Here is a 27260-nt window from a genome sequence, read left to right on the forward strand (position 1 = left end):
AGAATGCAATATTTCGGAAGATCAACAGTTGATGGAAATTATATCAAAAATCCTATTTTTCCAGATGACGAAGGGAGCCAGAAGGGGAGCCGAGGGGACCCGAGGTGGGCCCACCCCATAGGCCAGCGCGGCCCAAGGCCTGGCCGCGCCGCCCTGTGAGGAGGGGGCCCACAGCCCCCTCTCGCCTCTTTTTCTTCGCGTACGCCTTCGTCCCGAAAACCTAAGCTCCAGAGGGTACCTCGCGAAGAGTTACAGCTGCCTCTGCGGGGCGGAGAACACCAGAGAGAAAAGAGCTCTCCGGCGGGCTGAGATCCGCCGGGGAAATTCCCTCCCGGAGGGGAAATCGACGCCATCGTCACCGCCATCAAGTTGGACATCATCTCCATCACCATCATCATCATCTTCATCATCATCACCGCCGTCTCCACCGCTGCACATCGTCACCGCTGTAGCAATTTGGGTTTGATCTTGATTGTTTGATAGGGGAAACTCTCCCGGTATTGATTTCTACTTGTTATTGATGCTATTGAGTGAAACCGTTGGACCAAGGTTTATGTTCAGATTGTTATTCATCATCATATCACCTCCGATCATGTTCTATATGATGTCTCGTGAGTAGTTCGTTTAGTTCTTGAGGACATGGGTGAAGTCTAAATGTTAGTAGTGAAGTATGGTTGAGTAATATTCAATGTTATGATATTTAAGTTGTGGTGTTATTCTTCTAGTGGTGTCGTGTGAACGTCGACTACACGACACTTCACCTTTATGGGCCTAGGGGAATGCATCTTGTACTCGTTTGCCAATTGCGGGGTTGCCGGAGTGACGAAACCTAAACCCCCGTTGGTATATCGATGCAGGGAGGGATAGCAGGATCTCGTAGTTTAAGGCTGTGGTTAGATTTATCTTAATTACTTTCTTGTAGTTGCGGATGCTTGCAAGGGGTATAATCACAAGTATGTATTAGTCCTAGGAAGGGCGGTACATTAGCACAGGTTCACCCACACAACACTTATGAAAACAATGAAGATTAATTAGCCGTATGTAGCGAAAGCACTAGACTAAAATCCCGTGTGTACTCGAGAACGTTTGGTCATTATAAGTAAACAAACCGGCTTGTCCTTTGTGCTAAAAAGGATTGGGCCACTCGCTGCAATTGTTACTCTCGCACTTTACTTACTCGTACTTTATTCATCTGTTACATCAAAACCCCCTGAATACTTGTCTGTGAGCATTTACAGTGAATCCTTCATCGAAACTGCTTGTCAACACCTTCTATTTACAGTGAATCCTTCATCGAAACTGCTTGTCAACACCTTCTGCTACTCGTTGGGATCGACATTCTTACTTATCGAAGATACTACGATACACCCCCTATACTTGTGGGTCATCACATCCCTGCGGATTACACCGATGAGTATCTTTGAATTGGTGAAGATACAACCACAGAGTCTGTGTCTAGGTTTGCTCACATGATTATCAAGTTGTTTGGGCTAACATATCTTCGAGCTCCCAATGAGGATGATACAATAATTGATGGAGATAGATGAGAAAAGAGGTTGGCCTGGAATGCTCGGCAGTCTTGATTATATGCATTGGACATGGAAGAATTGTCCCAAGGGACAGTACTGTGGGAAGAGCAAAAAATGCTATCATTGTACTTGAGGCCGTCGCATCACAAGATTTGTGGATTTGATATTTTATTGTTTGCCGGACTCAATGACATCAACGTGCTGCAAAGATCCCCTTTATTTGCGAAAGTAGCAAATGAGGAAGCACTCACTTGCAATTACAGAGTGACAAATAATGAATATACAATGGGATACTATCTAGACGATGGCATATATCCGGACCGGGTAACTTTGTGAATTCCGTGAAGGATCCTGGAGATAAGATAGAAGCCGAGTTTGCCAAGGCTCAAGAAGCTGCTCGCAAGGACATTGAGAGAGCTTTCAGTGTTTTGCAAGCAAGGTTTGTCATTGTTCGGGGTCCAACTCGGTTTTGGGACAATAAAAGCCCTATGAATCATTGTTGAGACATTTCTTCATTTATTTTATTATTTGAAAACGGTTGTAATTTGGTTAAGACATTTGTTTATCTGTTATAATAATTTGGATGATTATTGTGTTCCAAAAACTATTATTTGAATAATTATGATCGATTGTTATACGTTTGTGTTTATACCACGTTGTATATAAATTCTATGAAAAATCTCTAGTTTTACGGGTTTAGATGGTGCTAGCGCAGAACGGAGTCCGTAAATTAAAACTATAAAACAGAATATTATATTCCACGCGAGCAATTTTTTGAAGCCATAAACACGAGTCGATGAGTTTGGGTGTTTACAAGGCACTGTTAGAAGAGATGCTCTGATAGAGTCGGACCCGAGCCGCTCAGGCCGCCATCCACCTCCGAGTCGCCAGTCTCTTCTCCAGGGCTTACGTCGCCGGACCTCCACCCCTTGACAGCCTCACCTCTTTTCTTAACCCAAGTCTTACCGAACGCAGTGGTGTACTGGTGTGCAGGGGCGGTGGTGTCCAGCAGTGTCCAAGAGGCGCTGTCAGGGTCGCCTTACCCGGTGCTCAGTCACCTCCTCTCGCTTGCCGGGATCCGATCGCGACCCTTTTCTTCCCAGCCGTGGTTCTTCCACCTTCTTCCCGCGCCGCTGGCACCCGGCCGCAACTTTGGGACTTCCTGCCCGTACCAACTCCGGTTTTTGCAGGGCCTGAGGACATTGGGAGATTGGAGGCGGCGCCGCCCGTCAGGTGTTCGACGAAACGCCAAGCCTGGTGGCGGCCCCTTGCTGGTTTGGAATCTAGTACCACTCTATGTTTCATCTGTCTTTGTTCGCTTGCACCCAAATCTTAGCTACAGTGAATTGTCATCTCAGCAGGTAGTCGGAGGATGTGGCGGCACAAATGCTCCACACGAACTTGGGCCGGCACGTCGAGACAATCATGTGCCTCGCGCGACCTTGGCAGCCGTAGGCACTATAAGCTCAACAACACAAGGGACGTGCATCACCACCCTGGCCGCGGCACATACACGGTAATAAACTCCCAATCCCTCTGCTGGGTCGCTGTTACTCCATTGTTGTGTTTAACAACACATGAACTGATTGTCTACTACATAGAATGTAGCTGTTAATCAACTGTTGTTTACAAGTACAGAAAAGACAAATCATTATGCATTAGAACCAATATTTCAATAGTGGTTTCTTTTGAATTTATGGGTGTTTGTTAATTCCTGTCAGTATAATGAAGCCTTGACCCTTATGGTGTAGAGCTGTAATTACACTTTAGCTATTTTATTTTTTATTTTGACTAGTCTAGGATTATTGTGATGACATTTGTTCACTGTTCACCATTTTACCTTTCTTAATCTGCACAGGTTTTGAGAATAATAATTGAAGCAACTTTTTTGCTGCATTTTGGTTTCTGTCTTTGATGTGTGCCTAGAAAAAAATATTGTTTTTGTTACTTTTTTGGAAGATAGTGATTTGTTTTTAGGCAGAAGGCTCGAAATGATCCTGACTTTGAATTAACGAAGCCATCAACTGGCTAGGAGTACAAGGATCCAAACAACAAAAGCTAGGGACGCCATCTAGAGTTACAAGCACATGAATTGAACAACTAAAGACAAAGGAAATAACAAGCTTCGAACTGCTTGCATCCTGCAAAAGCCCGAGTCTTCAACTAAACACTGGCGACTCGTCCTGAGTTTGCGAGCACCGAGATGCCACTCCAAGGAATTGCACCGGATCAGACTAGCACCTCTGAGAAGTTCGGTTCGTAGAGATCATCAATACCTAGGACACCGGCTAGTTGCCTAGCTGCACCAATGGGAAGACGAGACCCAGAGTTCTAAGGGGGAGCATCATAACAACGCACCCAGGAAGGGAAATAGCGCATAGGAGCGTCGTTGTTGCCGGCACAAGCCAATGCCATGCAGAGCTTTCGCAGATGCTCCAACGCCCGCCCCAAGCACCACCTATGGCTTTGCCCATGTAACCAAAATAGACACCGGCTGGTGAAAAACACCAATGTCTCCACGTGGCATGCCACCAACTCTGACTACCCCTCTAGGCTCAAGAGCGGCCACGCAAACCGGGAAGCTCGCCGTTTAGAAGAAGCCAAGCCAACTTGACGCAGGACATCGACGAATAGGGGTCCAAGGAGGAACTCGAAGATGATGCAAGACAATGCCCAGGGAGCAGGACATCAACAAAGGATGGGCATCATAGCCACGCCTCCAAGGAGGTAAACGGCCTCCAAAGGCGTCGCCTGCAATCGCCGGAGGCTTGCGATGCTTTCGCACACACCACATCCTAATCACTGATGTCCCTGCCAATCAAAACAGTGAAGAGGGAGCCAATCCCATCTTGCCGCCAGCATCCTGCAATGCGCTGACGGCCATTCGTCCCGAAGACTACGGGATCTAGGAGACTGCTCTGACAGCCGCTAGATCTAGCTGGAGGGGAGAAAAAATCTCAGACGGCGAGGCCAGATCCACTGCCGGTGAGATCTAATCGAGCACACTCCAGCAAGCCCCCTTCCCAACCAAGTCCAGCCACCACGCAGAACGAGGTATGCACCCTAGCTCCCAGGAGAGCGAGCTACGAGGTAGGCGGAAGGTCCACCGACTGCCAGGAATCCATGCCACGTGCGGCACCCAAGCACACCTCAACACCCTCTCGAGGCTAGATCCCAATTAACCCTAGCACCAGAACACCACTTGAGCCTAGCCACGCAGGACAACCCCAAATGGTGGTGCAGGGCAGTCAACAACAACCAGCACTGACTATGGGTGTGAGGCACCACGTGACTTCATCAACCGCAGGAGGCACGCGAGACCGGTCGGCCGACGTGGTTAGCTAGTGCAGGTGAATCCCTACCACCACTCTCAGCCGCGCGGGCTTCGCTCGGTGGTGTCCTCTGGCTACGACTTGTAGGTAGGATGGGGTGGCGTCGCGGGCTAGGGTTTCAGCGTCCGTGTCGCCCTGGCGAGAGCGACGTAAGCCTGAAGCTGTTTGCGAAGAAAAGTCACTCCTGAAGCATAGATCGTGATTTCTTTTGGCAATGTCATTTAGGAAGATCCCGATTGTCCTCTTAGTCTTTAGAAGGCATAAGGAGTTGCATGAGCTTGAAGATAGGTTCATCGTCATCAATATCTTCGTGTCGTCTTCATTATGAGCTCGAAGATACACTAGACCAAAGACACGGATGATTACCTTGGCAAACCTGTGCACACACTCGAGAGTAGTATCTTCGCCAGTGTGAAGATTCTGTCGGTATAGTCTGTTGGAATGCCATATGCAATCATTCACATAGTTACTAGGATCTTTTGATTCAGGCGAAATCCAATCAGCCCGACAACGTTCCTTTGGCGAGTAAAAAAAACAATTGTCCTCGCAACCTTCCATAATTCACACAAACAAATCTCTACACATTGGATATCGCCGACCAAATAGGTGAGGCGGGTTGATGGGTACCTTGGCGAAATGATCACGCACGAGCATCTCATGGCCGGCCGTGTGTTTCCGAGTGATGCACAGCTGTCGATCCTCGCTACTTCTTCTTCCTTCTATCCTCGAGCTCCCTCACGGCGAGGATCACAATCATATTCTCGACATCGTCATCGAAGAGCAAATCCTCAATATCCGCAGCGTCCGACGACGACGAGTCTTCAAAAAAATTGCATGCTTGGGCTTGATAATGAACTAATCTACAAAACAGGCGCATAGATTCTGTGTCAAACTCGAATGGGTGCACGCACAACGAATTGCCTCAAAAAATCAAATCGAAAGAAGTTTACCTTCGGGGTCCGTGGGGAACCGATAGTTGGCAATGCCGATGCGATTGAATCAGGACGCCTTCCTCCAAATCAGCAGAAGGGCCAAGGCTACCGCTTCGGCGCAGCCGAATCCAGGCGCCTACCGCTCCTGCACGGCTGAATCGGAGCTCCGCTCGACATCCTTGGCGGTCGTGAGCTTGGTCACTTCTGCCGCAAAAATGGATCTGCGAGCTTTGAGGTCCCAAAGGTGCGGAATGGTTGCGATGAGCGGCGGACGGCCTTTCGATGGCACGTAATTGTGGGCTGTGGCCGCAATAAAAGGTGGGGGCGGCAACGACGGAGGATGAGAGAGCGCGGGTTGAAATTTTAGAGCAGCAAGGGTTCCGAACGGATATGGGGTGGCCGTTTGGTGGCAACAACTAGGTAAATATGGCAGGCGTTTATGGTGCGCCTTAATTTTTTTTAAGGTTTTCGCAAATATACGGAATCTACGAGGGATGATTATCGATGCCGAAACCATAAGAAAGCCGCTATTATAAGGTCTTGTGCTATTTACGTGATCTGTATTTTGTGTTTGGGAAAGTATGAAGAAAAAAGATTTTGAATCTGTCTTGTCCTTTTTCCCTTAGAAAAATAACTCAATCAAAATCCAATTATTTACTCTACAAGAATGAAATGCTTGTTATGCCTAATATAGTTAGTTTAACCTGTATCTTTTTTTAATATGCTTAGCCATGTGTCGGGCCGGGCCGGGCTGAGGAAAGCCTGACACTGAAAAATTAAGCCCAAGCCTGGCCCGGCCCGCCCAAATACCCACCAAGCCCATCGGGCCGTCGGGCCGCGTGCCGAGCCGTAGTGCAAAATGTCGTTTTTGGGCTGCCCAAGCCAGGCTCGACCCAGCTATTGGGCCAACATTTCCAGGCCCATGCCCGGGTTTTTCGGGCTGCCCATGGCCAGGTATAGTTAGAGTTGCTCTAAATGGGCCTGGGCCTCTTAATAGGAGGCAAAGTGGGTTGGCTATAAGGAGAGGCGCCAATATGGATCGACCGAGAGCTATTTCCCAGATCTAGATCTAGGCCGAGAAGACCTCCATTTTCCAGATCTAGATCTAGGCCGGTTATTGGAATCTACTAAAAAAATGTATCGCCGTTAAGCTAGAAGGCTACATCAAAGTCTCGATAGATTGACGGCAACTGCTTGATCTCCTATGCGCTGCGACATCTTGTGCTTTTCGCGTGAGAGATGAGTTGGGGAGATGGAGACTCCCCGGCTATGTCTTCCATAGCCGCCCCCCATGTGACCACGCCTAGAAGCCGAGTTGTCGAGAGGGCAGTGCATCGCGTTTACCGGCCACCGAGACAGCGTGATTCCAAAAAAGGTATGTAGGTAGTGTATGTACTATGTGATTTGTTGTAATGATAGTTGATTGATAAAGATTTATAAATGATAATCAATATCATGTCTTGTAGAATTGATTGATTTTACATCGTTTAGGGATATATATATATTGTGACTTCTCTCTTGTGATTTCAACGTCATAGTTGGTAAGGTTCCGATTATTTTGAAGTGAAACAACTTTTAAGGAAATACATGTAAATCCAAAGCCCCCAACCTGGTTTCTATCACTATACCGAAAACCCCCATGTACTCTAAGTCCTCCTAGAATTTCCTCTTGGCGCTCATGTCAAACCCAACTTGTGGGGTGTAAGCAAATAACGTTCATGACAAGATAACCCCAACAACTAGCTTGATTAGGATTATCCTATCCTCTATCTAGGTAACCCCCACAATGTCTACGTCGTTCCTACTACCAACCGACCTGACTTGTCGTTCCTACCACCAGCTTATCCTCACTGAATAAGGAGCGGCCATGGAATGGAAGAGTATTTGTCGGGACAATTAATAGACCTTTTGAACCGTCCACAAGAAAATAACAAACTGGTTCACTATCCACGGTGTTGATAAAGCATGACGGCGTAAATATTTTGTTATGTCGATAGTAAACAGCATAGAACACCATTCATGACCGTTGTTAACTATTGCTGGTAAACTTTGTAGTTCATTATTTTTCACATGATAAATTTTCTTAGCTCCATTGGTGCTGAAACATTGAAGCTTTTGTGCTATCTGCACTTGCGTGTCACTTTATTTTAACATTTACAATAGCATGGGGAAAAATTAATAAATCATTGTTGCGTCGAAAATGATGAAACCTTAGTGATTCGCCAAACAATAATTTTAAGATTATACATTGAGATAAATTGGATCTTATTTAGCACACATTGGCTCTATTTTTTGTTGCTTATGGACTTTCTTAGTTGCTAGGACCAACGAATGTCATCTAAGTGAAGCATAGTAAATTGTATCTGCTTATTAATTCCTTGAATAGCTTAGAAGTCAGCCAAGAGTTTTTTGCTTTTTGGTCACAAAGTTGAGAACTTAAACCCACTTTTGCACTATGATGGAATGTCCAAATCATAGTTAGCAGGCCATGCACCCCTATGCAGATGTGGATATTTTTGAACTAATATAGGATCTGACAATAGTTGTCCTGAGGAGATGGGCAAGATGCCAGACCGTCAGAGGCACATTTTCACTGTCAAATGGTTGATTGTTCTAGTGACAAGGTGGAAATAAAGAGGGTGTAACAGCTTTAAAATTATATAAAGTGTTGTACAAGATTGTAAAACGGCACATGATATTTCCAGTGCATTGTCATCTAATTTTTCAGATGATGACATCAAGTCAGTCAGTGGTGGGCTGTCTCCACCGGTCCATTCGAGTATATGGGATGGTATGATCCAACTGAATTCTTCTATCAAGTTTTTCATGTCCGCCTTCTTTAACAGGTAAATCGGTACCATGATTATGCTTTCAAATGCTTGGTTTGACTTTTTTCGTACCATCGGTTTAGTATAATCTTCTCTCATTGCTGTGTTTTATCTTCAGACAAATAGTAGGGATTTTTTTATAGATGAACACCCAATGCATGAGTCATTAACACTATTACAACCCTATGCACCTGTACCTGCTAGTTGTTTTGCACTTAGAAAGTACAACAAATTCCACCAAATATTTGTTTTTCTGTGACGTAGGTACCTTTTCTACGAGTTACGTAAAACAATTAATAATTGTGATATCTGAAGTAATATATGAGCCGTTTTGACTGTCAACAAAAGTTAACCTTTTGACTTGGTTACTGCATGGCTTGCGGTTCCAGTCTTCTTTGGAACTGGTCTGTTATTTGCTCAAAGTTGTATAAATTCATGTTGATTTGTTATGGTTATTTCCATTCTGTAGATCTGAACCATAACTAATTTCGTTCTTTGTTATGGTGATTCAATTGTTTTTTAGAAGTTTGAATTAGTATGATTTTGTCTCCGTATAACAACCCATGTCGTGAGTTGATTGAGTTCAGTGATAATGTGGCATTTCTTATTAAGTAGCAATTTTTGCTTGTTTTCTTGGCAGTGGAGAAAAAATTCTAGATATTGTTTGGCCGGATACCATAGAAATCAAAGGAAGAGTGAAACTGGAGGATTTTCAAAAATTTGTCAAGGACCTTCGTCACTCTAAAAACCGGTCAATAATGGTAAGACTATTTTCTTACATTAGAGATGATTCATCCTTCTTTCTTATGCTTTGAAGTTCTCACCTTCTAGGATTATTTACCTTGTGGCCATGAATTTAAAACTGGATTGTGCCATACCTTGATAAGTCTGGGTTATGTACTAGCTAGCAGTTCACTTTCATAATCACTTGTTCCAGTTAACGTAAGATCAGAATAACAAATTTAAAATAATTTAACTTGCAACTAATATCCTATTAGGTAATTTCCCTGTGCTGTAAAGTTGGATCCACAAAAGATGGCGTAGGAGGAATACAGGAGGTAACACAAACAGTTGATTTTCCATTTCTGATATTTGGAAGATATGTACATTCAAACCATTTTGTTTAAGCTATTTAAGACACTCGTGCAGGTTGCAAAGAGATTCGAAGTGAACCAAAGAGTTGGCTTTGCAGAGATCGAAAATGGTCCATATATTTATATATGTCCCAGAAATGAGGCCGTAATAACAAACCTTGGTAAATATGGTTTCTGGAAAGGCGTGTCAACAGTTGATACAAATCAAGACTCATTAATCGGTTTTGTTGTATGGGACCGAAATCCACTAGTAAAGACAAGCACGACAGAGTGCAGTATTGAGAAAGTACAAGCAATTCAAGGCAGTCAAGTGGAAGCACAAGATGTGACAGATGGTAAGCCGTATCTTCTATTAGTTCACATACATGGAGATTGCTGAACCATTTATATTTACTTATCATCCAGATTTTCCATCTCGGTATGTGCATGCTGCCAAAATTGGTAAAGCGGTTTATCACTCAGAAGCAGAAATACCTGATTCACCATCCGAACTAGCATCAAAATTACTTGTGCAGTCGTCTCAGGTCACATCATTCAGGGTACCTTCCTTAATAGCATCTCCGACATCACAGGATTTGCAAATGTCATCACATGACATTCCCAGCATACCTTTGGAAACCCTAGAAACTCGGCAACATGTTCGTCCTATCACGGACTCTCATGCTGGATCTGTGCAAGTGGAGGAACCCAATTCATATTTTCATGAAGTGAAAAAGTTCACTCTTGCTTCTAAACCTTACAAAACCGGTATTCATGGATTGCCCCTGGATGCTATGGGGGAAGCTACCCCATCTGATTTAGCTACAGAAAAGGTATCTTTAACTTACTCATCTGATTTATCATGCTACCAGTTATATTAGTAGCTTCTGGATACTTAATAGATTGACTCGATTCTTATTCTGTAAACAATGCAGAATCATATAATTGGAGGCTTGTCTGGCAGCATAACACAACAAAAATATGTATCAAGTGATGACTCTCCAGAACTGCAGCAGTGTCCATCATTGTTGAATCTCCATTCTTCTCATACACCTGATGATGAAGAGGACCTGCCAGAATTTTTCTTTTCTCCTCCCTATGGACATGACATAAAACCTAATGTCCATTCACTCAACAACGATATTGGAGGGACTGGACAGTTCCAGCAACCATCGGATTCATTCTTTCAAGCTCGTGAGAAAATTGGGGCCCAAGGAACTTCTGCATATATTGGCTCAAGCAAAATAACAAACCCAATATCTCATTACGGTATGGAAAGAGATTGCTTTAGGGAGAATACTGGCTTTGGTGATGGATACAGGATGATGTGGCAGTCCTCAGAGTTTTGTCATGAAAAACTGCTTAAAAATGGTCCAACTGGTTTGAGCCCGCCAGGAGATGAAGGCTTATTTTTCCGTCGTAGCCCTCATGTAGAAGCAGTGCGAGGCTTATTCCCTCGGCATCCACCTCTGATACCAGCAGATCAAGGCTTATTTGATGGGCATCGTCCTCCTCCACTGTCAGATCAAGGATTATACCCTCTGTATCCTCCTCATGTACCAGCAGATCAACAACTATATCGTCGGCATCCTCCTCTGGTACCAGCAGAGCAAGGCTCATATCCACCACATCCTCCTGATCTACCAGATCAAGGCTTCTATCCTTGGCATCCTCCTCCTATACCAGCAGATCAAGGCTTCTTTCATTGGCACCATCCCCGTGTACCAGGAGATCATGGCTTCATTCCTCATTGTCCTCCGAGTTTTGCACCAGGATATTATGGAAACAACAATGTCACTTCTCCTGGCCAGCAACATTGGATGTTTGGCCAACGACCTCAGACCAGCAATGCTTCTGGAAGTTCACAACACATGAGGCCGCCTAGAGGCTTTGCTCCTTGGCGCCCCATGTCTCATCCAAGGCCTGGGAACAATCACCATGGTTTTGAAAGATCAGACGGCTTCTCTGGCTCTAGAACACGTCATTACTCTGGACGTGAAAATGGATCAGGCAGCAGGCCCTCCAGCTCCTCACTTCATTGGTGAAATCAGTCTTGTCACAAGGAACATTCTGAATAATTCGTCTTAGATTGATAATCTTCAGCATTACATGCTAGACACCGAGACATGGATTCTAGTTTCTCTTTAATTTCATTTTGGAATAGTTCCTCCCAGTTTCTCCAGAGCAGAATTTATGTGCTTGATATATTAGATTCATTCTCCTGATGGCATGTCTACCAACAAGGACAACTCACAAGTCACAACAATATGTGTTGCATCCCGCATTGCTGCAATTTACTTCTAGCAAAAAAAAAAACTAGTACTAGATGAAATCTTTCATTGAAGTCTAATGACATTCTCTACATTTTGGATGATATATAAATGCTAGTATAATGTAGCGATGATCTTGGAGCATGATCATTCTGTAGCCCTTCCTGTTTAATAAAGTTCCTATTTTACCCGCAAATACAATCAGCTACTACGCATCACTAGATCTGTTCAACACGGATTTAAAAGTGTTAATTAGCGGTGTCTGTAAAATCTTGATGAGATTCGAATAACGCATGCATCTTAAGAAATGCATGATGGTCTCCCCACCAAAAAAACACAAAAATGTGTTTGGATGCATAGAAAGTTGGCATGGAGTTGAATTGAACTAAGATTCCAAATTCGAGATGGAAATGAATTGACATCTAATTCGATTCTATTGTTTGGATGTGTTTGGAATTTGGTGTTGGAATCAAAGGATGTAACCAATTCCAAATCCCCTTTGGATGAATAAAGTATGGAATTTGATATTTTGTTGAATTTGGACAATTTTAAACATAAAAATAAAACATGTATTTTGTTGAATTTGGACAATCCCGTTTGTGTTGAATCTGGAGGCGACGCTAGGCGGCGCCGGACAAGGGCGAGCAGGGCGGCACTGGGCATGGCCGAGCAGAGAGGCCGGGGCGGTGTCGGGCGAGTGCAGGCGGGAGAGGCCGTGGCGGCGCTGGACACGGCCGATAGCGAGCGGGACGGGTGGCGAGCTGGGCGACGCTGGGCGTCGGGCGAGGTCGAAACCGCGCGGGAGGGAGACGGGGCGAGCGGGAGAGGCCGAGGCGGCACCGGCGATGGGCACGACCGAGCAGAGAGAGGATGGGGCGGCATCGGGCAATGGCTAGCGGGAGAGGCTAGGGCAGCGCCGGGCGCGACCGAGACCGAGCGGGAACGAGACGGGGCGGAAGAGGCCGGGGCGGCGCCCGCGCTGGGCACGACCGATCAGGGAGAGGATGGGGCGGCGTTGGGCGATGGATGAGACCGAGCGGGAGGGAGACGACGAGGAAGACGGGAGGAGGCGTGAAGGGAGACGGAAGGAGGCAGTTTCCGAGCCTTTCCGAACGTGAGAGCTCGGAAAGATTTCCAATCGGTTTGCACGGGAGGTTGAGGGACTCGGAATTTAGTTGGGTTCCACCGACCAATTCTGAGCGCATACCAAACAGCGGAATTTGCGGAATCGGCCCCAATTCCAATTCCAATTCCATGGCCAGTTTCGATGCATCCAAATTCCAAACACAGCAAAAGAAATGATTCCTGTCAAAAAGGGAAAAACGTTGGGCCCCACGGCAATCCACAGAATCTTCACTCCCGTGGCTCGCGGGCCGCGACGCCGCTGAGCCAACCGAAGCCAAATCATTTCGCCTCGCGGCCACATTCTTCCGGCCGGAATCCACCAGGCACCTACTGACGATCCAGGCAGCAGACACCGCGCGCCGCCATGTCCGGCTGCCCCTGCCCCTGCTCCACCTGCGCCTCCGCATCGTCTCCCCTGTCCCTCCTGCCTTCCATCCCCGCCGATCCCAGACGCAGCAGCTTCGCCTTCCCCTCCTCGCGCGGCGGCCCAAGGCGGAGAGGCCTGCGCGTGGTAGTCGCGGCGAGCAGCAAGGACGAGAAGGCGGAGGCGGAGGAGGGAGACCCGGCGTTCAACCCGTTCGGTTTCGTGACGGATAACCCGTCGAGCCGCACCGCCATCCAGCTGCCGGAGTCGCCCGCCCAGGACGGCAATGTCGGCCAGATGCTCTACGTAATGCCGGCCTCCCCCTCCTCTTGCCTGATCCTTCTTGCTGTGCGTTTTTTACTGATGGCTAGCTAACCTTGGTGCGTGTAGAGGACAGAGGACAAGGGAAGAGAGTACGGCAAGAGCGTGAGATCAGGAGAGTTCCGATGGTTCGTCAGAGAAACAGGTAATACATAGCTTGCTAATTGCTATGTGTTGCTGAGATGAATTTCGTTACCGTTGAGTCCGCAGGCGTAGTGTTGCACCATGTGAAACTGTGAATGCCCACTTGGAAGAATAAAACCACATTTTGTATGCACTAAGATGATGGATTGACACGGATCGTTGTGGAATGGAAACGTGAAATATTTTCCTGATGCGATGTATGTATGCTGCTGTATCTCTCACCTTCTGTCTTTTGCATGATAAGTGGAAACGAAACTTTCACTCCAAATGCTTTGGCGCTGCTTCTATAAAATTATTATCCTGATTTGTTTTTGATTTGCTGTGTCACCTCATTCACTAGTAAAGGATCACCACAATATTTGGTCCGTGTTCTGTAAACACAATCCTCATGCAATTGTTGTTTTTTCATTCAATTGTAATACAATTACAGGTTCCCCTGATGCACGGCGTGGAACTGTGATGTTTATTCACGGTGCTCCAACTCAGTCTTTTAGTTATCGCACAGTGATGGCTCAGGTTAGCTTCATTGATCGTGTATTCTAAACTATGCTATGAAATAACTGACTGCTCTTGATTCTACCTTAGTAGAAAACTATATTACTACTTCAAAAAATTATTTGAGTTAGTTAAAGAAAGAAGTTCACATAACCCCCACAAGTTTCAGAGTTGGGACACTACACCCCCTTAACTTTAAACTAGCACACTTAACCCCCACATGTTTACAAAACCGGGCAATTGACCCCCTCACCACTTTCTTAGCTGTTTTGTTGACCGGTTTTGCTGAGGTGGATGGTGGTTTTGTGCCAACGAGTGGTCTTCCTCTCTCTTCGGACTATCAGCCAGGGCGTCGCCGTTGGGGCCTGGGTGGCAATCCAGCAGCAACAGCGGATGGAACGGCGGCTTCAGGAGGTTCATGCGGGGCTCGCGGTCGTGCTTCCGTTCTATATCGCCCACATCTGCCTCTCGCTCCTCTCGCGTAGATCCCAGCTGCGAGTGTGTCTTACCAAAGTGATTTATGGACAAGAACTGGCTCGCCGAAGTCGATTGAGCGGGCCAGTGATTTTGGCCGAGAGCAACACACGCGTGTACAAAATTCTAGGGACTTTCTATCTCGCTCGATGTGCACGTAAGCTAAGCAAGCAAGCACACATGTTAATCTATCCAAGCTAGCTAGCTGAACCTATGAACGCATCAATAGCGCTAAGCTTTTGTTGAACGTGGCCATGATATCGGTGGTGGGGATGGGGATCGAGTCCTGGCCGCGTCGGAGCGTGCAGTGACGCCTCATGGGGGCTGCAGCACCAAGACCCTGCCACGGAGCTGCGCCTTGTCGCCGTCCACCACAGCTCGCTGGCGTGTACGAGGGCCAGAGGTGATGCGCCTGCTACGGCTCCGTGCGTGCTTCGATGAATGCACAGTGCGCGCGCGGCCGCGCTGTGCTCAGGCCTCACACCATGAGCTTTGTTTAGTCTTGGGCGCTAAACATTGTTGGTACGGCGAGGTGACGTAGCTATGGACTTGGGAGTCAGTCAGCCTCATGGACTCGTCGGCATCATATGGTGGAGGTTGCCCGTGCGGGAGGTCAAGGCCAAGCTTGCCGCGGCAGCGACGGAACGCGAGCGGCACACATGCCTGTTGACTGTTCTTTTAGCAACCCATGCCACGTTGGGCCAATAATAGAGTGCCACGTCACCAAAACCAGCCTGCAAAACAACTTATCAGAACTAGGGGGTCAATTGCCCGGTTTTGTATACATTTGGGGGTTAAGTGTGCTAGTTTAAAGTTAAGGGGGTTTAGTGTCCCAACTCTAAAACTTGTGGGGGTTATATGGACTTCTTGCTTAGTTAAATTATAAATATATCTCTATAAATTTGTACTAATCAAATGGCATTGTGTTGTGCAACAAAAAAATCGTGTTGTTCTTCTATCTAGATAATCATTTTTGCTTAGAAAGTTTAGAGCCATACAAAGTCTGTATCGTGCCTTAAGGCAGACTAGCAATAGCAGCCTGATATTTTTGTTTTGATTTAGGGAACTAGATGGGCTGGTTGAACTTCCATAGGCTATTGATAAAATAACAAGGGTTTAATTTTGAGCATTTTCGAATAAAATATTTAAAAAGTTAAGAATTATAATGTCAATACAAACACTGCTGCTTTTATTGCAATCAACCATTCCAGCCCCTAAGCAGCTACTGAACTTACTAGATGACAGATGCTGGCTACCACTGCTTTGCTCCTGACTGGATAGGATTTGGGTTTAGTGAGATGCCACAGCCTGGGTACGGATTTGATTACAAAGGTCAGGAAATGTCTATGAACTTCCTGGTACAAAGTGGTCTATAAAGCTAGCCAAAGACTCATATATGTTGAATTGTTTGTAGAAGAGGAATTCCACAAGGCATTCGATGAACTTCTTGGCACTCTAAATATCACCGAACCATTCTACTTAGTTGTCCAGGTACAAAAACTTGGAACTTGTCAGAAAATCCTTGCCATAGAAGTTTGCATATGTACGGTCGAATGATTTCCTTCATTTCCTTGTAGGGATTTATTGTAGGTTCTTATGGTCTAACATGGGCATTGAAGAACCCGAGCAAACTTCGTAAGGTAGCAATTCTGAACAGCCCACTTACTGTTTCTTCCCCAGTGCCTGGAGTGATAAAGCAGCTCAGGTCAGCTACTTATGTGTTCTTTACTCCTTAATATTAGTCTTCTACGTCGTAAATTGAACCTGCATGCTTTGGTAGATTACAAACTAGTATGAGTCTGGGCACATAATGCATTATTGCTATGAAATCCACAATTAAATTTGACTTGAAATGTACATATGTTCTATTGCTCTCGTATTATTGTAATGGAACTCTCATTCATTGTATTTTTTCTTGTTTTGGGTATTTCCGCATATAATGATGTTCGTTTTTGACTTAGTAGTTTTGTTAATTAATCCAAAATATGTTTTTGGCTAGCTGATGGTGTTGTAGAGTGAGTATTTAGATAGGTATCTTGCTTTTTCATATTTTCACTAATACTGTAGTCGATGATCTTATTTTTTGTCAGTATGTTTATACTTATGTACATGAACTGAGGGGTCTTTTTCAATGCAGGTTGCCACTCTTTGGTGAATTTACTTGCCAAAATGCTATTTTGGCTGAAAGATTCATTGAAGCAGGTAGCCCGTATGTATCCTTGTCACTGAAACTCTGTTTGTTATACCCTGCCAATTTTGTTAGCACTATGCTTCTTTGTTTCTTGGAGAAGGGCACGTTGCTTGAAACAAGAAAATAACTTCTGTTTATTCTCCATACGAGACTATTTTGTGTCCATACTGTTAGTAACTATCTAGCATTATGACACACTGTCAATTAACTTATTGGTGAGAAATTTTCAATTGAACCCTTTTTTGTTTGGCAGCTACGTGCTGAAGTCAGAGAAGGCTGACGTATACAGATTACCGTATCTATCAAGTGGTGCTCCTGGATTTGGTTTGTCCTCTACTCCCAGTCTCTTGTTTCCATTGTGTTACCTTGTCAGATATACTGGTTTGATTACGTCTAGCTTGTATTGTCCGTAGGCATGAAACAAACTTAAAATTACCAAACAAGAGAACCCATTTTTCCTAATAAATGGAATGTGAGTTTTACATACTTAGCCATGTTTTGGTGATTTTAGATCACCTGAAGCCATTCCTTGACATAACTTGCGCCATTCCCTTGGGAAATCTTCGTCACGATGTATCTGTGAATATTGAACTCACTGTCCTATTCTTATCCAAGTATTTTCCTATTTTCCTCTATGTTTTCCTTTTGAACGATTGCTAAGGTGTTCTGAATGAAGGATATACTTCTTTGCATTCACCCTATTAAACCTCATTGTTTGCAATCTTACGTTCATATATATTATAGTGATTCAGTTAGCTTGCCTCTTTTCTGGAATAAAATTTACCAATTGCAAACCTTCGACTTACTGGTTCTGATAAATTTGGCAACCTTAATATCTCACTTATTCTGTTTGTTTGTTTGCTTAGCATTGCTTGAAGCTGCCAGGAAAGCCAATTTTCAAGATGTACTAAGTAGAATTTCGGCTGGATTTTCATCCAACAGGTAGACTTACCCAAGTGCCTTACTATATGCAAGGCTTGGTATAGTAAGCTCTAAGGCGACTGATTAGTCATTTTGCAGTCTTAACACCCAGTATTAATATCAGACTGCAAAACAACTTATCAAACATCTCTCACTATGCTGAAACAATCTTTTGGGTAATTTCCTGCAGCTGGGAAATACCAATATTGCTTGCATGGGGGGAATCAGACAAGTACTTACCACTCTCGATAGCTGAGGAGTTCCAGAAAAGCAACCCGAAAGTGGTGAAACTGAAGACAATAGAGGGGGCCGGTCATATGCCACAGGAGGATTGGTAATTGCCCTGAGCAGTGCAGTAAATTCAGCTGATTTCTGCCCTGCTCCAGCATTTTATTATTCATGTGCACTAAGTTTTTAAAATCGTGATAGCCAGGAGCTTGACACTATTGTACTTGCGCTAACATCCAGTCTACTTAAGCAGTATAGAGCTTATCCTGCTGCTGATTCTTGACGCACCTCGCATTTTATGCAGGCCAGAGAAGGTGGTGAGCGCCCTGACATCGTTTCTGTTTTAGTTGACATCCCACAAGGCCATCTTACAAGGTGTAGAGATAAGAGACTGGTCACTTAATTGCTGTTTCGTCCGTCTATTTGTACAGGGTGTAAATGAAAGGTTTCGGGACAGTTTGTATGTAATATATGATGTCTGGTTGGACATCGACATCACGAGTTATATATGTACAGCCGGTTCTTCATTGCATCAAATTTGTAGTTATTTACCTGACTCGACAGTGACATTGTTACTGTCACGTTCGCCAGTTCGCGGAGCCATGGAGGCGCTGTGCATGCAGCTGTTCTCCCAGGCAGGAAGACCCTTCTCTCAGCCGTGGCTGGTCTCGCAGAGTAGGGATGAAGACGGAGCAGAAACAGATGAAACTTGGTGTAACATTTGTTTCTTTTCACGGAAGCGAAATGAATATAGAAACTGGAAACAAAAACGAAAGCTCCCTCCATTCTGATTTAGTCTACATTTTAAAAAAATAAGACAAACTAGTATTATATTTATTAGTACTACTTAGATATGCAAATAATCAATCCAAGCTACATTGAAAATAACAGCATCAAATAAAGAGAGCAAAACCACTTCATTTTCTGTGTTATTGTGACTAAAAGCTGAATGTAGAGTATTTTAGAACTAATTTTGAAGATAGAATGTAGACAATTTGCATAAGAGCATCTCCAACAGGCGCTGTAAAAGCCCCGCGCGGCAAAAAAAACCGCCGGCTTGCCGCGCGCGGGCGCTGTCGCGCTGCTCCAGCGGAGGCGGGAAAAAGGCGCGCGCGCTAAATTTTTTGCCGCCCGCGCGCTTTCGCGCTATCCCGCGCGGGAAACTTGCCGCGTGCGCTGCCGCGCGCGCTATAAACTCGCCACGCGCGAAAGCGGCCAACTGCCATCCCTCCCACGCGTCCGTCTCTCTCCCCGCCTCTCTTCCTCCCGCGCCGCTCCGCCTCCGACCGCTCCGCCTCCGCGCGACTCCGCCGTCGTCCGCGCCGCCTCGCGCGAACATGCCTCCGCGCCGCCGCCCCGCCTCCGGCTACCACGGCGTTCGGGCGCGGCTGAGCGGCCGCTTCGACGCGGAAATCCGTTCCGGCGAGGAGCGGATCCGCCTCGGCACGTTCGACACCGCTCACGAGGCGGCGCGGGCGTACGACGCCGTCGCCTGGCGGCTGGGCCGCTCCCGCCGCACAATGAACTTCCACGACGTGTGTCACGCGGGAGCAGGCGGAGATGCTCGCGCTGCCGCCGTCGGTGATCATGCGGGAGCAGCAGCGCCGACAGCCGGAGCTGGAGCAGCGCCTCTTCATTGCCGAGCGCGACGAGGCGCAGCGCCTCGAATGGGCGCGCCGCTTCCCCGAGGACGTCGCCGCCACGGAGGCCTTCTACGCGCAGAAGGAGGAGGAGAAGGCGGCGGCGAAGGCAAAGAAAAAAGCTAGCCGCGACAAGCGCCGCGCCGAGTCCGCGGCGAGGAAGGCGTCGAGGGCCGAGAGGAAGGAGGAGCAAAAGAAGAACGGCGCAGGGCCGTCGACCATCGTCCTCTCCTCCTCCTCCTCCTTCGAATGGACGACGACGCCGGTGTCGGAGATGACTCCGAGCAGCTCCGACTTCGTCTGGGAGTCGGACGAGTAGCTATTTGTATTTTCGTTCTATATGTCGCATTGTATCGTTGAACTTTTAAAATATATTCGTATTTTCGATCAAATTTTGATAGTTTTTTTGATTTAATTTTCAAAAAAATGGTCGGATTAGCAGTTTGTGCCGCGCGCGCGCTGCAAAATAGAGCCTCTGCCGGAGGTGCGTTTTTCACACAGCAACGCGCGCTGCAAAGTAGAGCCTCTGCCGGGGTTAAATTCACTATCACGCGCGCCAGCGGTATACAGCGCGCCGAATCGTCGGTTTACAGCGCCAGATTTTACAGCGCCTGTTGGAGATGCTCTAAGAGGCGATCAGGTGCCACACGGGACGGGTCACACGGCTGCAGTCTCCAGGGGTACCGAACATGGCGTGGCGCTGGGACAGTGTATCAAGCTGCTGATCAAATGAGCGACCGGGCGAGCTGGCCTCAGTGGACGCAGCTCCGATCGCTTGCAGGATGCAGCTAGCCTCAGCGGCTTCCGTCATGGTCCGATCTAGCTAGCTTGCACTTGCAGCGCTTCTCTCTAGAGCTAGCTACCAGCAGCACATGGGCATGAAGCCATGGACAGATTGATCGTATCCCAACCGACCGGAACTCTTCTGCTCTGCTCCAGAGAAAACAGATCTGTGTTGTGTGGAGGAGATCCTGAACAAACACCACGCTAGCTAAGGCGAGTAGGCGACCCTGGCGCTTGTGTCGCCATTCGCTGCGTGCGGCCCCGTCGTCTCCCTGTGCCTGCTTTGTTCCATCGATGAAGCCATTCCATCGTCACATGCGTGATCTCTGAAAGCCCATAACCACCTACGGCATGCGCTGCTCTGCTTCACGAAGTATCGGCCATGGACCACCGACCGGAGTTGCCATCGTACCGTGTCATCGTTGCCTCGGTGGCGACCGCCTATGACAGCACCACAGTCCAAGGCAGTATCATGGAATGTCGAACACGCATCATATAGCACTATAGCAGTATCTCAAATTCTCAATGCTGCAACATTGTGAACGTAAACTACGAGCCGTATGTGTACATGTCAAAATTAATATACCGTCTAGATTTCGCAGTACATCTTCTGCAGTGTACGTGTACCGGCGGGGCAGTATAAGGCCTTGTTTACTTCTCTCGTATTTTTCTTCCCAATGGGTATGGGGATGGGAGGGGATTTGGTGTTCACCCAATCCCCTCAAATACCCTTCCTCAAAAATACACTAGGATGATGGAGAGTTTTTAATTTAGGCAAAAAATGTGGGGATGAGAGGGGATGGGAGGGAATATCTCGGGATTATGTCGTTCAAAACCGGAGAAGTAAACGGACTAGTGGGGATTTTCCGGGATACAAAATAATCCCCTCCCATCCCCATAAATACTCGTAAACAAGGCCTAAAGGTGTATGTAATGTAACACACGAGCACGCGTGGCAACGGCGGAGCTAACGATTCAAAGCAACCGTAAGAATGGCGAACCGCGGCGGCACCGCAGTCCTGGCGCTCCTCCTCACCGCGGCGACACTCTCCTCCGCCGCCAGTACGGCGGTCACGACCGGCGCGGCGCGCAAGGTGCTGTCGACAAAGTGCAGCCCGGCCGACCCGTTCTGCCCGTGGGAGGCCGTCAAGTTGGGCGCGTGCGCCGCCGCGCTCGGCGTCGTGGACGCGCAGGCCGGCGCGCAGCTCGGGAGCAAGTGCTGCGAGCTTGTCAGCGGGCTGGTTGCGGCGGAGGCGGCCGCGTGCCTCTGCATCGCCGCCAAGGAGAGCGTGCTCGGCGTCGTCACCGCGGAGTGGTCCGTCGGCGTCGAGCTCCTCGCCAGCACCTGCAAGAAGGAGATCCCCGACGGCTTCAAGTGCGTGTGATTGCTTGGTGCAAGCTGCGAGCGTCGTCCAAGTGAAAATAGCGATTTCTCTTCTCTGGCTTCTGACTTGTGAACATTTGCATACTGTCAATTTGCTTCAGAAGTGTATTTGCACGATGGAGTGGAGAATTTTGTTTTTTTAGAAGAAGTATTGCTTTCTTTGACTTCTGAGTTGTGAACATGGCATATTGTCCTTTTGCTCAGGAAGTGTATTCAGTTGCATGAACCGTATATGAATCAACACAAGTTTAATCACTATGCTTTTGCACGAAGAAAATATTATGGATGTGTCTAACATCGACGGTAGAATGACATTAACGGTTTTTGTGGATTGAAATTAAGCCCAAGTTTTTACTGCTTATTTTGTTGGATCATTATCATGTTGAGTTGTTAGGCTTGCCTTTTGTTGAGCCTAAAAAGAATACATATGTCAAAACATGGGAGCCTATTGAACAACCAAATAAACGCCCTTTCAGTGTTTCCAGCGTGCGAGAGCAAATATGTGCGCCGTACTTTAGGTTTGATAAAGGACGTTTTATTACTCTATTAAGCAATACACCCGGTCTCTGCATAGCTAAAATGCATACATCAGTTCAAACAAAGTACAACGTCCCAAAAAAGAGAAATACAAAAATTCTTAAAAATCGTATGAAAAGCTAATTACGTCATAGGAGCGGCAATCCTACGATTATGCAGCTACCTATGTTAGGTAATAAACTCCTTGACCGTATTCTCGAACCGTGTAGACACCTTCGTAAAGAGTTCTCGGTCCTCCAAACGCTGCAGCGACGATAATAAACGGAGCATAGCCGTACATCGGTAGATGACCTGCATAAGAGAAGAAATTTTATCGCTAAAAACCTTGTCATTTCTACATAGCCAAAACGACCAATATAACGGCTATCGCTCCCACTCTAATAAGAATCTTGAACCTAGGATCCACCCTATTTAGCCAATTGCCAAAAATATTTGCAACGCTGCATGGGGATATAAGGTAGAACCCATATGAATGATTGACCATATAGACCTCGCGAACCAACACCGGAAGAAAAGTTGTTTTATTGTCTCTTCTTCGTGGCAACCAAACACGACGAAGGTACAAAGCAAGAGGTATCTTCATCTTCTAAATAGATCTATTATTTCAAACGGTTTGAATGGGCTTGATTAAAACTTTATACATGGATCCTACCGAGAATACACCACTCTTGGTAAGTTCCCAACGAAATTCATTGGACCCTTATACCAAATGGAGCGAAGCTAATCTTTATAGCAGTTCATTCCAAGAAGCCAATCACATTTCAATTTCAAAGAATAGTAATATTTGCGTTTGAGAAAAAAAGGCTCATCTACTCAGTAAACAATAACATTTCCTTAAAGGAACAAATCTCATCTACTCAGTAAATAAAATTATTGCGCGTTTCGCATCTTAGAAACTAGTCTCGTAGTGATGGAAGAGCTACATATGCGTACTTTTCAGGTACATTTAGAGGTTATGTGAGATAATTGGTGTGATGATCTTGATTCCACTCCCTCCCCCCCCCCCCCACCCCCCCCATTTGTTGCTATTTCGTTGTTGGCGGTAGTACGATTAGTGGAGGGTCAGATCGAGTCTTGGTTTAGTTTGTTCCCAAGTGGAGTCTTGCGATATGCCGTTGAGTATTTGGTCGCTGGGAAGTCCGAGCTGCTTCCTGGGGCTGCTAGTGGTGGTGTTGCTTCTCATGGAGCTCCGATGGACGGAGCCGGAGATGGGTGGCGGCGGCGCCCCTGCGTCCTCTCTAGTAAAGCTTGTATGTTGCTTCTTCGATGCGGTCGGCATCAAGGCGGTCCTCTCTCTTTCGAGCCACCGTGGAGGTGGAGATGCAGATGAGTTCCTAGGTGATGTTGGCGGATCGAAGAAGTGGCGTCCTGGAACGTATCCTCCCCCTCTAGCGCAACACACGGTGACCTCTCATGTCGCCATGATCTCCGGCCAAGAAGGTGGCCCAAAATCAACCTCCATTTCAGAGGCCCTCTCTATCCGCCGTTGGGGATCGACGCCTCCACAAGGCCAAGTGGTTCGTCCCCGACCTTATGGAAGTAGCCAACGACTGAATCTTGTCGTCGGTCGAGAGTTCTCGAGCAAGCTTCTCTCGGAGCTAGGAGGAAACGCCTTGAGCTCACTGGTGTCTGGTGGCGGCGAAGCCCCTCTCCTTGATTGCTTTTATATTTCTCTTGTTGGGGTGTTTTCTGTAAAAAAGAAGGCATTATCTTCAAATCATAGGTTTTCTAGGTCAATAGATGAAATAGGGCCTTTTGTAACTTGTACCTGCCACGTGCTATGAAATGAAAGCTCCACCGCGATCGTTGAGCCCTCCTGTGTTCGAAAAAAAAAATCCAGACCGGTTTGATAAGTGTGCACGTGTGCACTAAATCAACTAGCAGACGTAGCTTTTTTTTTTTCTCACTTTAGTGGGCTTTTGAGATCTTCAGATCTCTTGGGTGCCACACCCCACATGTTAAACAACAATCTTCAAAATTATGGCCAATGTCCATGTAGGTAGCTAGCAACATTTTGCTTTAAAGCCATAAAGCCACATAATCTAGCAAAACGTTAGAAGCATCTAACTTCTGCACGAAGTGACGTGAGTATAGCTTAAGTTTGCACTATAATTAATGAGATATGTTGTATTGTACTTGTTCTTTTGTCATGACATGAGCGCCGTGAGTACGGCAAGAGGAGCAAACTACATAGTACCAGAAAAACGTTTCGCCCCGCTTCCCTCCCCCGCGGGCGGCGGCGGGCGACAACCCCATCCCCATCTCCTCCAAGCCCTCTCCCATTCTCTCCTCACTTGCCGCCGTCAACGCAGGCCGTCGAGCAAAGCCTACGCGGTTGGCAGGAATGGCCTTTTCCCGCGAGGCGGGCAACACGGGGTTTCCCATGCTGGTGGTGGTGCATCTTGGGCGGCGGAGGTCCGGCAGCGGCTAGGTGGTGGCGACACGGCGGCATGGCTGGGGTGCTGTGGGGCGGTGTAGGACAGTCGGCGGCAGGAGGTGGCAGGACAACTCCAACCAAGCCCAGTCGGCCCAGATCTGGGCCCATTCTAGGTCGGGTGCGGCGGGCTTTGTCCTTTCCTGTTTGACCTGTAGGTGGACGTGTTGTGGCTAGGGTTGTGGTTGTGGCGCCGGCGGACGGTTTGTTGCAGCGTGGGGGCGGTCTTTACGGGCCAGATCTAGGCTCGGCCGAACTCTTTTCGGACTGGTTTGCCCCCACGGGAGCTTCACGGGCCTACGGGCTCGGCCGGACCTAACTGAGACTGGTGTGACAACGGCAGCGGCTAGTCAACTACCGCCTTGGCGGTGGAGGTAGTTCCCTCCTACTTTGCCGTTGTACCACTGGCCCCGATTCGAGCTACTCTTTTCCTCTGCTTGGCAGGCCTCGTGATGCTCTCCACGGTGAGAAAATGATGGCGGCTTCGTGACCGTGTGGCACGGTTTCATGGGCGGCGAGTTTGGTGGTGGCGAGGTCGTGTCTTTGTCGGGCTCTAGTGCGACGGATCGCTCAGGGGTGGTGGATAGGTTTTTTCAGGAGAAATCCTTGTCAGCTCGCCTGACACCTACGCGGTGCCGCCCACGGGTGGCACCAGTCCTTCTTGGAGGGCATTGTGGCTACCCTTTATCCACTTGCCTCTGTGCGCCGGGGGAGATCCTAGGACCATCTGTGCCGGGCAGCAGCGGTCGCTTTCCTTCTTGAAGGTGCTGCTTGGTACGTGGTGATCTAGAGCTTGGAGCGTGGTGGTACTTCTCCGGAGGATGCTGCGGTTGTGGGTCACCTTCATTTAGTCGATTTGCCTCTGTTTCCATTTGTTTCTTCTTTTCTTTCTTTTGGCGTGTGTTTCCTGTTGCTTTAGCATTGTGTTTCGTTCCGAAACTCGTGGTTATATCTGGTGGTTGCTATATTAATATAGGAGTGAAAGCCTGTTTCGAGGAGTAGGCCAAGAGTGGTCTGAGCCGTGATGATTTTCACTTATTTATTGTGATCGCCAGTTTCGAGGAGTACCACAATATCGCCGGTTCTGATCTCTCATTCTTCTTTGTAGGTAGGATCGAAGAAGTCGATTGAAGTGAAGTGGCCATACAGTAAGTAAAATTTGCGTGGTCATAAATACAATTGGTTCCATAATTTTTATTGTGGTTTCAGTGAGTAGTGGCCAACATGATATTTATGTAACTTGACACGTCCGCAATCTCAGGTACGTTGTGGCATCACTTGATAAGATAGATTCACGAGCTAGCTAGGGAAGCGACGCCGTATGTCTCATCGTGATTGACTGCTCCCTGGCTTTGTCAATGAATGAAACCACGGTCACATGGGTAGTACGCATGAACCTGCCGGTCTGGCGCTTGTGTCGACATGAGGCTACATGATAGACCTGGTGGTGGAGCATTTAGCCCTAGATGGATGGAAGTGTGACTCGATTACTTTCAGGTCGACCTGGCTTGCTCAGTCGCTCACATGCAAATGCTATGCAACATAGGCACGAGCGAACAGGGCTCGTAAGAAGGAGATCGAGTGATCGAGCCCAGCAGATGAATGGTGAGAACGTCTCCATGGGCGCCTTTGCTAGACTGGATCGATTTTGAGGCCTCATGAAGCAGACTCTGTGCTTGTTAGCCTGTAACAAACAAGCCATGGGTTACTTTTGGTGATTGGCTTAGTTGCTCCCGTGAAGTTATTTTTAGCACCGGAGTGGGGAAAACTGCTCTCACTGTTTGGCTAGCTGCACACAAGACTTTATGTCCTGCTGGTGCAACACACCCTATGTTTGATTGCACACATGAATCTGCTATGGTAACCTTTTATTGGAGTGTTGAGGTTACCCGGCAGTGCAGACCTGAATGATAACATATTTAACAACATTCGGTTTATCAAAAGATGATGGTAATACACAATACTTGGCAATGCATCACGAATAAATCAACAGTATTTTGTTATGCATCACTAGTTCATATATCACCACGAACAAGTTCATTATTATAGACCGGTGATCATGTTCAATTAAGTCCTAACTAATGGAGGGATATGAGATCACTTCTCAAAATATACATGATCTCTTCAGCAGGTCATGACCGCAGTCGACAGGATGAAGAACAAAGCAGCATCCCTAAGCAAACTACTTGCGAAGCTAGGTCGTCCTTCTCCCATCGTTTCAACTCACGATATTCAGCACACTCAACTTTTTGTTG

General features: G+C 47.0%; 3 protein-coding genes across 3 annotated transcripts; all 3 read left to right on the forward strand.

The window, feature by feature from the left end:
* Positions 1 to 5843: 5843 nt before the first annotated feature.
* LOC124671235 lies at positions 5844 to 12113 on the forward strand. Its single transcript, XM_047207635.1, has 7 exons — positions 5844 to 6037; positions 8460 to 8639; positions 9262 to 9382; positions 9620 to 9679; positions 9771 to 10050; positions 10121 to 10527; positions 10630 to 12113. The coding sequence occupies exons 1-7, from the start codon at positions 5844 to 5846 to the stop codon at positions 11737 to 11739; spliced, it is 2352 nt and encodes a 783-aa protein (XP_047063591.1). The 3' UTR covers positions 11740 to 12113.
* A 1280-nt stretch (positions 12114 to 13393) lies between these two features.
* Positions 13394 to 18759, forward strand: LOC124676439 (haloalkane dehalogenase 2-like). The gene is made up of 11 exons (XM_047212501.1): positions 13394 to 13759; positions 13844 to 13919; positions 14349 to 14434; positions 16126 to 16219; positions 16302 to 16378; positions 16465 to 16592; positions 17025 to 17096; positions 17332 to 17402; positions 17945 to 18020; positions 18190 to 18333; positions 18532 to 18759. The coding sequence occupies exons 1-11, from the start codon at positions 13454 to 13456 to the stop codon at positions 18572 to 18574; spliced, it is 1173 nt and encodes a 390-aa protein (XP_047068457.1). The 5' UTR covers positions 13394 to 13453; the 3' UTR covers positions 18575 to 18759.
* Positions 18760 to 21642: 2883 nt separating this feature from the next.
* On the forward strand, positions 21643 to 22237 carry LOC124670566 (putative lipid-binding protein AIR1). Its single transcript, XM_047207048.1, has one exon. It carries the CDS (start codon positions 21643 to 21645, stop codon positions 22033 to 22035), a length of 393 nt encoding a protein of 130 aa, XP_047063004.1. The 3' UTR covers positions 22036 to 22237.
* Positions 22238 to 27260: the final 5023 nt, after the last annotated feature.

The sequence above is a fragment of the Lolium rigidum genome, chromosome 7 (assembly GCF_022539505.1).
Source record: "Lolium rigidum isolate FL_2022 chromosome 7, APGP_CSIRO_Lrig_0.1, whole genome shotgun sequence".
NCBI classification, from domain to species: Eukaryota; Viridiplantae; Streptophyta; class Magnoliopsida; order Poales; family Poaceae; genus Lolium; species Lolium rigidum.